The 12744-nt window shown below is 42.0% G+C and overlaps 1 protein-coding gene across 6 annotated transcripts in view; it reads right to left on the reverse strand.

Moving 5' to 3' along the window:
- Positions 1–12744, reverse strand: part of LOC111870004 (protein cycle) — a 128822-nt gene that overhangs the window by 27465 nt on the left and 88613 nt on the right. For all 6 annotated transcript variants that reach the window (XM_023861929.2, XM_033753645.1, XM_023861926.2 and 3 more), the window contains one exon: positions 6805–6936. In XM_023861929.2, coding sequence (XP_023717697.1) covers positions 6805–6917 — 113 coding nt within the window. In that variant the 5' untranslated portion in view covers positions 6918–6936. The remainder of the gene's footprint in view (positions 1–6804; positions 6937–12744) is intronic.

A 12744-nucleotide genomic window follows, 5' to 3' on the forward strand; every position in this document is an offset into this window, starting at 1 on the left:
CAGCGGGACTGATGGTACGCACCAATATCGGTAGGGTATAGAGACTGGTAGAATATCATAGAGGGAAGCACAATGGACCAATACTGGTCTAAGTGCATGGGGAAACCCACCCTCTCCAATAACTAACTAACTAACTAACTAAGTTCGTACGATTTCTAATATCTAGGCCTACGCAATAAATACTCCAAACCCTCTTGCGAAGTGGCGTTAGTTCTTGCGTCCAGAACATGTGGCACGAGTCCGAACAAATAATAGGCCGAGTCTCGCCTGAAATTCCTAATCTCACAGCCACAGCATGGCCACCTGATACGTAGATTTAGAACGGCGAAACCGTTTTACAAAAGGGTTTACAATTCTAGCCGACTTTCTTCCGCAGAAGCCAGGTTTTTGTAGCAACAAACGAGGGCTATTCGGAAAGTAACTTCCCAATGTTTCATGCAACTAATGCATAAGCAGGGGAGGACTCGGGCATGCGAGGTAGTGCCACATGACTCATTGCCTTGTAAACCATCACATAGTGTTTGTTCTTATCTCTACACAGTGAGTTATGATGTGTCCTGCCATTAAGAATACCGCCATCTGCGGAATTCGTGCTGTTATCAACTTTCTTCATGCTAAAAGCATGATCGCTGTGGACATCCACCGTGAATTATTCGGTGTTTATGGCTCAAAATGTAATGAGTGAAGGAAGTGCAAGACAACGGAGTATAATGCTCAGAGATGGGCGAACAAATGTTCACGATGAAAAGCGAAATGGTCGGCTATCTGTAGTGAGTGATGATCTTGTTCAAAGTGAAAGACGCCGCTTTACAATTTCGGAAGTTACGTGTGAATTTCCACAAATTTCACGCACTGTTCTCTATGAGATTATCATAGTTAGGCTAGACTATCACAAATTGTGCGCAAAGGGTTCCGAAAATGCTACCAGGTGCGCACAAAACGCAGAGAATGGCTTCAGCTTTGACTCTCTTACAGCGATACCATAAAGATGGCGATGAATATCTCAGTCGCATCCCACGAGTAACAGGTGATGAAACCTGGATTCATTTGTAAGTACTGAAACCTAAAAGCACTCAAAGCAGTGGATGCACACATTCACCAAACAAGCCGAAAAAGTTTAAACAAACGTCTGAATGCCAGAAAGCTGACAGCAGATGTATCCTGGGAAAGGAAAGGAGTACCGATGGTAAAATTCACTCAATAAGAAGCCACAATGTCAGAAGTGTATTGCGAATCTCTAAAAATGGTGCAGATTGTCGACATCCAGTGCAGTCGTAGTGCTCCTCCATGAAACTGAGCGTCGGCATACAAGTGCCGCATTCGAGCACTGCTGAAGCATGTCAACTGGGAGTTGTTTGACCACCCTTACAGCCCTGATATCCTCTATTGGTCAAATCTTTATGAAATTTGAGATAATTCGGCACAATTTGTGCAGGGACCTCCAATACATAGTTTTATCAAACTCAGTTCAAATGTTCTCGACTTATAAAATGACCAAGCCTAAAATCAATTTCGTTAATTGTCTCGAAAACCGGAAGATTTAAGGTAGAGTGTATTCACCGCAAAATAAGAGTTTCATTCCTTTTCTATATATATTTTTTTTGTTCATATAAATATTTTGTGAGTTACGGTCGAGATGCAAGTATAAATGCATGTACATCCTCGTGTGATGTGTCCGTTACTGCACTTAGATTTCAACTAAAATTGAAAAGTGTCAGAAATTGTATGACAATTCTGTGAGCGGCTTTAGAACTGTAGCATGGAGGCTGCGGACGGACAAACAGATAAAAAGGAACTAAGAGGCGAATTTTAGCACTTTTAGATATGAATGCGCTAAAAATAAAGATGCCGAACTGATTACAAAGATACTCCTGCCATCAGAGATCTTTAAGGGCATTAACATTGCATCACCTTGCCGCGATGCCTACACTGCATGTACTCGTAAGGAAGGCCAGTGAGGTGTAAGACTTCCGCGTGAAAGTGATGCATGTCAGTGGGTCAACTGCATGTAAATTGCCAGAGGTGCTCTAATGTAACAGGCGAAACAACTACCTCGATGAGTGCCGGGTATGTTCTCACGCAGGAAGGTGTCCTCTAACGGAACGACCTTGTCCCTATATATCAGATATATATATATATNGTATATCAGTTCAAATCCGATCACAGTGGCCGCGAGGCCTAAGGCATGAACAGTCTTCGCCCGCTCAAACACTGGGATCGCAGGTTCGAATCCCACTTAAGACATGGATGTCTGTGTGCGTTTATTGTATTTGTGCTGTCCTGAGTGTTCAGGTAGCAGCCTTGCAACGAGCTGATCCCCTGTCCAAGGAGTCCTACCGACTGTGTAAAACATCAAGAAACTGAAAAGCGGCCAAGATCCAACAGAAAGGGCTGTAGAGCCATAGATAGATAGATATCAGTCCAGAAATCAAAGTCGATGTCTTATGAAAGGAAACAGACCATCGCAACAGCTCAAAACTGTGTTATATAAACAAATATATTTTCTAACACGTTCTAGCTACATCATATGATAATGCAAGTGGGATCAAGAACTACATATAAAGCAGTAAATAGTAGGCACATAAAATGCTATAAAGGGCAGCAATTTGAACAGGCTCTTATGCCTGTGAAATGAGGGTGATGACAAAAAGCTTTAAAAGAGAAATCAGGTTTCGGAAATGAGCTTCCTCGAACATGTTTATGGGGATCAGGTCATCAGACAAACAGCTGAAGACACGCCAAAGAGGCAGACTAAACATTGTTCAAGCCTTCCAAGCCCCGTGGTTACTGTATGTACCACCGGCTTTAACGTAATAAATCTCTGAACTATGCCCACAGAAGTGTATTTGCGTGTTGCGTCTGGTTCTCACAGTTAACAGCATTGACCGATTGGTCTTTGTGATGTAAGAACTGAATTTGTATACCTTATTTAGAAGAAATTCAGTCTTTAAAGGGTTTAGTGAGTACGAGAATAAGGTGGAAGACAGGACCAAACAGATGAGCAGAGGTGTTCTGTGTATGTACCCTGATTTGCGTGTCTTCGTTTATACGCGATTTAAATCCGTAGGAACATCCCACACTTTAGGGCAGCGACTCTCAAATGCGTGGTTTGATTGTATTTCGAAAAAGACCCACAAAAAATACAGATTTAGCACATATATTAATAGACGAAAGTTTCCTAGCTCAGAAATTTCAAGCTGTTGACCAAGAATCAGATGAAGCCTTTGGTGATGACCTACTCCATCCATGTGCGATCATGCCTGCTCACGCCCTGCTTGCAGGTAGTACTAATTCTGTCCGTAGATGGATCTGTCAACACTCTTCGTCGCCATTTTCATTAAAATTGCTTATCTGAAACAGCTTCTTGTAACCTCTGTTATTTATTCCTTTCAATATGGGACGGCATTATTCACCCACGAATATGTGAAGCGGGGCCCATAGCATATCATTATACTGTCATGTGTTTTCGTGACTATAGACGGGGTTCGGATTGTTAATTAAATTTACTGACCATATAAGGTCGTAACTACATACAATTATAACACTCTAATGATCACTGTAATTATAGCACATAAATAACGTCTTCAATGTCTGCTTACATTAGTCGTTGCTAGGTAACATCTCAACAATGGCTAAGCCTTGATAATGTTTTCGCTTGATCACACTTCAGATATTACACATGAAGTCTTCTCTTCACAGCCACCCGCAAAGAACTGAGCTCTCAACTGCCAACCCTCAACTGAACTTGTAGCGCCGACTGTCTTCAAGATAACTCCTCTGCAAGGACCCCACGGAAAACGCTGTCTTCTATTCTTAAGGATGCGTGTTTGCAGCTTCTTTGTCTAGCAATAGACGTCCTATTGTTCTGCGCGTTTGCTTCTGCGAGAATGTATTTACCAACACGTTTCCTAGCAATGGGTGTACATGTAACAATACTAATACATACTAAGTTCTTCCTAGAAGTTATTGAAAACACTGAGTCTATTAACTGAAAAATCCTGTTCAACTGACTTGATTTCTCGTTATGTGGGAACTTACAGGGACTTAGCCGCCGTGTAAACTGGCATGTACCTAAAAATTACGGCTTTAGACTTTGAACCACTATCGGTCTCAGTAAACTTGACATTGCATGACATCTTAAAATGTTCCACTAGCTCGCTTCTTAAGTGCCTGCGAAGACTACCCAAACAAAATCACAACCAGCGACTTTAGGGACAAAATATACATGAACGTAATCAGTATTTGCTTGTTTCTTCCGGTTAAGATGCTTTGTCAGTTGTACAGACTATAGATTGAATGATATAATTATCATAAATTTAAGCAATCATTATTTAATTTCAGGTACTATCCTAGCATTTCTTGACGGCAATGAGAAATATCATGAAGAATCTCGGTTAATCTAGTCGACCCTCGAATCTGGTACCTCTAATAAGAAGCCAACCACTAGACATTCACGTTCGATAAAATAGAGCACACACATATGAGGAAATCTACCACAACACGGATCCTAAATATCCTGCTAATCGTACTATTACGGTCAACATTTATCTGTTTCATCTGTGCACAATTCTCTCAGAAAACCGCTCTAGTTAAATACTGGCTTTCGGTTATAAATCACCTCCCTTGTGGTAGCACAAAAGAAGGAAGGAAGGAAAGTAAAAAGTAAAATGCGAGAAATGGAGAAAGAAAGAAAGACACAGGGAGCAAAGAAATAAGGAAAGAAGGCTGTTTCATTATTATGCACAAAAGGAACAGAAACTTGCCAATATCCCTTTAAGTAGTTCTGTTCATCTGAGGCACGTATTCTTTCTATATATTCCAGAGACTTTCAAGATGGCACCCTGCTCTTGAACGGTATTACTAATCGCTACTCAATTCTCCGATACGGACATCGCAGAATTTTCAGTAACTCATAAACTGGCCGCGTACGTAACAGTGTTCGTACTACTTGAAAACATCGTTGATAAAATACAGAACCGTGATTTTAATTAACTGCCAAAATTAGCACAAGACAAAAAAGAAATTGCACTGACCTTCTTTTGTTTCAGTGCCAAGTTTGGTTACCGCCGTGTAAGTACGGCAACTTCTCTGGCACATCGGTCTCTCAGGTAGTCTAATAAAGCAGGCGCGTCTCAAANAGAAGGGCCGTACACTCTTTCTTTACTGAGGGCGCAAAACACGTTCACCTTTGCGCTATCACGAACATGTTCCAGGGAGACACGTGGATTTTCGCTGCCCCAGATCCTGCAGTTGTGGGTATAGACCTTACCACTGTCATGAAACGTGCTCTCAACACTGAAAATTACGGAGTCCAGAAACTTCTCATCGTCTTGTATCCGATGAAACATTTGCATACAGAATTCCTTATGAACCACCTTATCTGCATCCGTAAGGTGTTGAACGATGGATAGTTTGTACGCTTTTAAGTGTAAACGTTTTCGTAACACTCGCCACACAGTAACATTTTGAATACCAGTTTCCCGAGACGCACGTCGCGTTGACTTTCGTGGAAGCTCTCCCTACTCTGTTCCACTGTAGCGTCAGAAACACGTGGCCGACCGGGTGGCTTGGCATGGCGCACAGAACATCCGGTCTGAACAAAATTATTGTGCCAGGAGTAAACTGTAGACCTACTGGGAGGTTCCTTGTGATGCTGACTGCGAAATTTCCTTTGAACTTGTGTAGCAGACTTCGTTTCTTCGAACCAAAACACACAGCGAGCACGCTCTGCACCTGTGAAAGTAGCCATTTTGATGTAAATTGCGGGAGCGCTCGCGGTGGCGGTATTGGATACTACAGTACCATGTGCATCAAACTCAGTGTGTTTTGCTACATTATGACAGTTCAAAACGTTGTGTGTGTTTTCTGCATAAATTTATATAAGCTTTCAAAGTTGTAAAGCTCTTTTTGAAACACCCTTATGATCGAAGGCGTTATTAGCGTTTGTGTCGCTCTCAAAATAATACATAGGCTAAGAAATAACGAACTGTCCAACATAAGTAAAACGAGGGGAGTGCCAGAGCAAAAAGAGGGGCTAACATCCCTTCTTACTGGCATGCAACTGCGGCACCAGTGGTGGGAAATATTCACCATCCTGAATTAATCTAATGCGATGAAAGGTAGGCTTCTCATTAAGATGAGATTATGGACACACTGCATCAGTTTCCAAAACGGATCCACATAAAGATTATCAGGAAGCAGACTGGTGAGGAGACTATTATATATATCTATTCCATTCATACGGTATGGTGTGAAACTGGCCCCTCTTGCGGGGAAACAGTTACAGATTGAGGGCGATGTAGCAGAAAAAGGGGTGAAGAGAACAAACCCAAGAATAGGGCTCCAGAAAATGACTCCATTGAGGATCTTCATAATCCGTATTATTCACGAATTATTAGTATGAATAAATCAAGAAATGAGACAGACAGGACACGTAGCAGGCATCGGTACCAGAAACGTACAAATATTTTGACACATATGAGTAGATGCCGGAGTAATATTAAAATGAATCTTACAGCAACCCAAGGTGAGAATGTGGATTGGATTCAACTTGATTCTGATAGGTTTCAGTGGAAGTTTCTTACGAACACAGCCGTGAACCTTAGAGTCTCATAAAAGCAAGAAATTTCTTCACCACCTGCGTAACTATCAATGTTCCTACAAATATCTTGAACCATGTAGTTCGGTGGTCATACTGTACTTGTAACTAACGAGGACAGTTTCAAGGCGATTTATCCAGTTTGTAGAATGAAAAATGCTAGACCTCGGCTGTAGACGGAGGTTGTATAGGTCAATCTCTCACACCTGTACGAGTTCTTCCGTTTCCGTGTCAGCTGTCTGGTGCTATCTACGGGCTGCTGCAGTTCCATGGCAGCACCGCTAGATGGGGGCGGAATCGGACAGCCTCCGACGTACATGGATGTGGAACAGGAACTTCTAGAAAACAAAGAGATCATTTCGTAAATTATACAAGGCAATTTAACATACTGAGGAGCTCCAGAATTTATAAGATATTATGCGAATAAACTGGGAATGGTCGGAGGGAACGGATATGTATTATGCATGGAAAGATGAGAACCAGTCATATCAAATGGCAGCAAAGGCCCAGCGCTTCGGAGATCTCCTTTGCCTCCACCATCAAGGAAACTCATATAATTCCATGATGATAGTGACAGAGAAGGTTTCCAAAACGTTGAAATTCTGTTCCGACTTGAGGTGGCTGATCGCTAGAGAATAATTTATCACGCATAGAATTCTGGTCAGAAAACTAGACTTGGTAGACAGACGATGTATCTGGTAATATCATTTTTCCTTTTGGCGCTGCAGCCCAAATTTGTGTCTTGGCCTACCTCCATGAAACTCTCCGTTCCATTTCGGTATACTAGATCTTTAGACATTCGGTAGGACTCCTTGGGAGGGTGATCAGCTCATCGCATGGCGCCTACCTGTACACAAATACAAAAAACCCACGCACACACAAATACTGAATATCCATGCCCTGAGTTGGATTCGAACCCACGATACCGGTTTCAGAGCGAGCGAAGACAGTGCACGCCTTAGGCCGCTCGGCTACCGTGACCGGCAGTGTATAAGAATAATATATAAGAATTCAGTTCGTACCTCACAGGAAACAGATCCGAACCCACGATCCCGGCTTCCCAGCGAGCGAAGACAGTGCATGCCTTAGGCCGCTCGGCTACCGTGACAGGCGGTAACATCATAGGGTATATAAAAAATCTTACAGAAACGTGGTATAAGTGGTTGGACTGCATTCAAGAGGCTCAGGGGATGGTAAAATGGAGATCTCTTTGTGATGAATATTCTTCATTCCGTAATTTTCACGTCGGCTGTCTCCCGTCTTCATGGATTACTGAAAACAGGGTGCACCATCTTCGCCTACTTGTCAGCACCTCCTGCTCCTCTCTGTATAAGCATGTATTTCCTATCTATGCACCAAGCTTTGTAAGTTACTTCTGAAATCCTCTGCAGTTGTACGTCCTCTACATCGTTAAACAGATGTTATCAACCCAGACTGGGGCCATCAGAGTGATCGTTTAATGTTTGGGAACAGCCACAAATCACGCGGGACCACGTCACATGAACAAAAAGGTCGTGGGAGCATCTCAACTCCTCTTCCTGTGAAAAGCAAGATTCACTGCAAAATAAAAGACAGTTCGAAAGACATAACCGCTTTAATATAATTTCACGCCGCAAATGACATTCAGATGAAGTAACACTTTCATTCTTACTTACTTACTTAATCCGTTCCTCTTATACCGTACGGTGTCGAGGTTTGTTTTTTCATTTTGATCATTTTACAGACGGTAAGACTCCTTGGACGAGCAATCAGCCCGTCGCAAGGCCTGTACCTAAACACAGGCCAACACAAACAGAATAAACACATACACATACCAAACATCCATGCCCTCTGTGGGATTCGAACTCACGAGCCCGGCTTCGCAGCGAGCGAAGACAGTACATGCCTCAGACCGCTCGACTACCGTGACCGGCCACTTTCATTCAAAAGAGTAAAATCACGGACAATGTGAGGCAGTCCCCTCAAATTATGGATCATTCAATCAGCAGAACTGCCTTTAGAAGTGCACCTATAACATAATAGCGGAAGAAGATATTTTGAGATATGTTATCAATAACATCTGCTTGTCAGTATATTACCGCGGTAAAATTTGTGGTCGGGCTGGTTCCCGCAGCTGACAGGACACTCTTCGCGCATAGACCCGGCGCGGTAGCCGATAACCAAGGGCCGCTTTACTTTTGTAAATGAATTTACCTTAATTTATATAAGAGTCTAGAAGTTACAACCCTCTGCATCCAACCATGCTTCACACCGTGAGAATAGGTTTCAAGATATACGCAGAATCTACTGCACGGGAGTAGCAGGAATTTCGTGTATAATTTTTTTTTTTAAGTTTTCCCGAAGGACTCCGATTTTTCGCATACACTTTGTAGTTCAGCGTTCCTTACAAACGAGAGTCACAAGGATCTAAACTGGGTGATCGTAGAGGTCACAGGCTTCAACTCGCTCGCCGAAGACTTCATCTAATGCATCCACACAGATGCTCGCAGTGTGTGACGCCATATTACCTTGCATAAACTGTACCTATGATATTTCTTCACCAGTTGATCGAAGAAGGGATCTGTTTTGTGGAAAAATAAAGCAAAAGTCCAATGCACACGAAACCACAACTTTCAACTCACGCCATGGAACTCCATAAACTGAATGAGGACTTTCTTAGCTTCATTATCTATTTTGGTTATTTACATAATCGCTAAGCATGAATCACGCCTCATCAGAATAAAACGATAATTCCAGGTCAAGAAGTCCGCTGAACACCTATTCCTGAAACCACCTGCGGTATCGAATTCTTGTTTCGCAATCTGGTGGCAAGAGGCTATGTATATCTGTACATTTGTAAAGCCGTAAGGCTGGCAAATTTATACCAACATGAGCTTACTTTTTGCCAACCCACACCGAAGAGACAAAGACGTAAGTAACGACTTCTTTGAGTTTTCTTCTATCTAGTATCGATGTCAATCAAGTTTTTCTTTAGAGAGTATATGTCTTTTCGAGATTTCTTTTTGTCCAGCACGGTCCTCGTAGAAAGTAATTTGGTTACAATATTGTGTGTGAATCGTTGTTTACATTGCACTGTATTGTCAGACTGCTTGCTACGAAACTTTCTAAGGCATTTCCTGTATGACGGACGCTGTACAGAGGTACTCACTCACTCATGGAGCTGAGCCCTTCTTGGGAAGCTACCAATTGTGCAGCTACTACTCAAGAACTTACCAGCATTTTATGGAAAACGAAGGTTCAATTACCGTGTTCATAAAATCCCTCCACTGGTCCTATCCTTAGCCAGATCAACCCAATCCATACGATCCCATCCTATCTCTTTAAGATCTATTTTAATACTGTCCACCCACGTACGCCTTGGTCTTCCCAGTGATCTCTTTCCTTCTAGCTTTCCCACCAATATCCTATATGCATATGCATAGAGGTATTGCATATAAATGATTTGCTTTCAACAACACATTTAATTTTTAACAATATATTTCATAGGACAATATTCAGTTATTCAGTATTGAGGGGGTGGGTTTCCCCATGCACCGCGACTGATTGTACTATTGTACGTCCCCCTTTTAATTTCTACTGTCTCCATGCCCTACCGGTTCTGGTGCTCGCTATCAGTCCCTTTCTGCCAGTGAGGTTTCTACCCTCTACTTGGCAGTGGTATCTAATAGTTAGTCCCCTTCTGTTAGCGAGGTCGTCCCTCCTCTGGCAGTGGTACCTAATACTTCCCCATTGGAAACTACTTGGGCGGGAAACTTTTTGGCCTAATTTAGCTCAGAGGCCTCCTACGTGCCGTAAATCTACGACACGGGGCCCACGGCTTAAAGTCCCTCCCGGAGGACTTGTTCCCTGAATTTTTCCGCCCTTAAAAATTCCACGACCTCCGCCGGGTTTTTGAACCCGCGTACCTTGAGTCATGAGGTGGGAACGTTACCCCTTGACTACGGAGGCCGCTCATAGGACAATAACTCTATTAGTGCGTATCTGAAAGAAACTAAGTATAATGATCATCGACCTTTTTTTAATGCTAGTGGGGTGGGACTAACTCCCTTGTACTGCAGCCACTTCTGGCCTATTGTACCAGCCCCAGATGATAGGTGAGGGTGATTGTGGAGCAATTGGTGGAATGAAGATTGGCAGGGGAAGCCGGAGTACTCGGAGAAAACCTTCCCTAGGGCCACTCTGTCCACCACAAATCCAACTTGACTAGACCCCGGGATCGAACCCGGGCCGCCGCGGTGAGAAGCCAGCGACTAACCGCTTGATTACTGAGATAAGCCAGTATGCAATGGATGACGAATCGACGGTTCGGCGGTCAGCGTTGGTGAGGCCTGGGCGAACACATTTCTAGCTTGGCGGTCCAAGGATAAGCTGAATTCCTTGTATATCATGTATTACAACAGATGGCGTACATTATTGGATTGTTATCCTAATGGTCATGTACCTTGGATAGTATGACATAACAGAAGTGAAAGTATGTTAGAACTAAGGGTATTTTAAAACTGAGTTCTTTAGCCGTTCCTCGGTTATTATTGGGAAAATAAGACGCATATGCACGTACTACTGCAAGAAGAGAAAAATGGTCTTGCTTTTCATTTCGTAAAGTAAATACCACAATGGAAAATGTTCCAAATAAATGTTGTAGACCTTAATAAAAACCAGAATTTATTTGGCAGGTATCATTTTTACATGCACGATGACACTTTAAGAGACGGAAAATGCGATTTGAATTTCCTGTAATATTGGGGCCAATATGGGTCAAAATGAAATTACCCCAATAACATTTAGTGCAAACCCTCAATATGAAATTTCACAGAAACACACACAATAATTTCAGAGATAAAGCATGTGGGAAGTGATCAGGCTAAAATGAACCAATCACCGAAATTTTATTTGGAAGGAGTAAGTATAGGCTGGCATTACTTTGTTAATATTATGTAGCTCTTATTGTGAAAACAATGCAGGGGCCTACTAAGATAAGCAAATGAACATTTCAGAACATTTGTAAGAAAAGAAGCGCGCTATTTTGAGGTGCTACTGTTCACGCTATTCAAATCCAGTTAATACCAGAGCTTGGATTAAAAACAGCTTTGTCAGTGTGTCAGTCGTCTATTTTAATGTACCACCTCAGCGTTTACCTGCCCGGTCTTGAGAAACCACTAAAAACCTTGGTTAGAATAGCAGGCTGGTCGAAATTCGAACCAAGTACATCCTGAATACACGTCTAGAGAGCTGATATTATAATACTCTTGTCGGTACGACTTATAAGAAAGGTTGCACATTCGTGGGAACGACCTCCTGTGGCCCTTCCACGTGGAGATAATGCAAGAGGTCAAGGTGACCCTATGAAGAAGTCACGTTCAAAACTTAAAGGCGACCTCAATCCTCATGGATGAAACATAACAACATAATACATTATACAACACAAAGCATGATCAATTACTTCGAATCGATCATTATAAAATGTTTGAGGGGAAATATACTCCACTCTCATAATTCTGTGGTTACTTCTGACCTAGATGTAACATTTCACAATAAAACAACACATTTTAACTCCTAAAAACTGCTGATTTAAAATTTTTCGTGACGATTTTCATTTAGAGAAATCTTGTTTTAATACTGTAATCTGCAGCTAAATAAAGTCAGGTTTAACTGTCTACAGGTAGTGAGACATTTTTTTCACTGCCTCCCAAACACTAAAGAAATCCAGGACAGAAACGTCAATGTTTCTAACCGAGATATCCCAAACGTAGACTGGATAGTGAATTAATGTTTCTTCACAAAAGAGCACTAGTCCCCAGTGGAAGAGATTGTTCAGTACCACTGGGTGGTGTTGGCAGACACTTCTTATATGTCTTAGTTCGCAAAGACGTAGGATTCTCTTGGTGAATATAGGGTTTAAAAGGACATTATTATTATTATTATTATTATTAGTAGTAGTAGTAGTAGTAGTAGTAGTAGTAGTAGTATAAACAGCGATACTCAAGAGAATGAATGACAAAGAGAGGGCAAAATTAACACCATTCTGCAGCTAATCGTCGTTCTTGTTTTTTTTAAGAGAACTACAACTTCTATATCGAAACAGGGGGCATAATGAAGAGAATAAAACTGACAAGGATTTCTGAAAACATTATGTTTTTGGACATTAT

This window comes from Cryptotermes secundus, unplaced genomic scaffold, assembly GCF_002891405.2.
Source record: "Cryptotermes secundus unplaced genomic scaffold, Csec_1.0 scaffold2845, whole genome shotgun sequence".
Lineage (NCBI taxonomy): Eukaryota > Metazoa > Arthropoda > Insecta > Blattodea > Kalotermitidae > Cryptotermes > Cryptotermes secundus.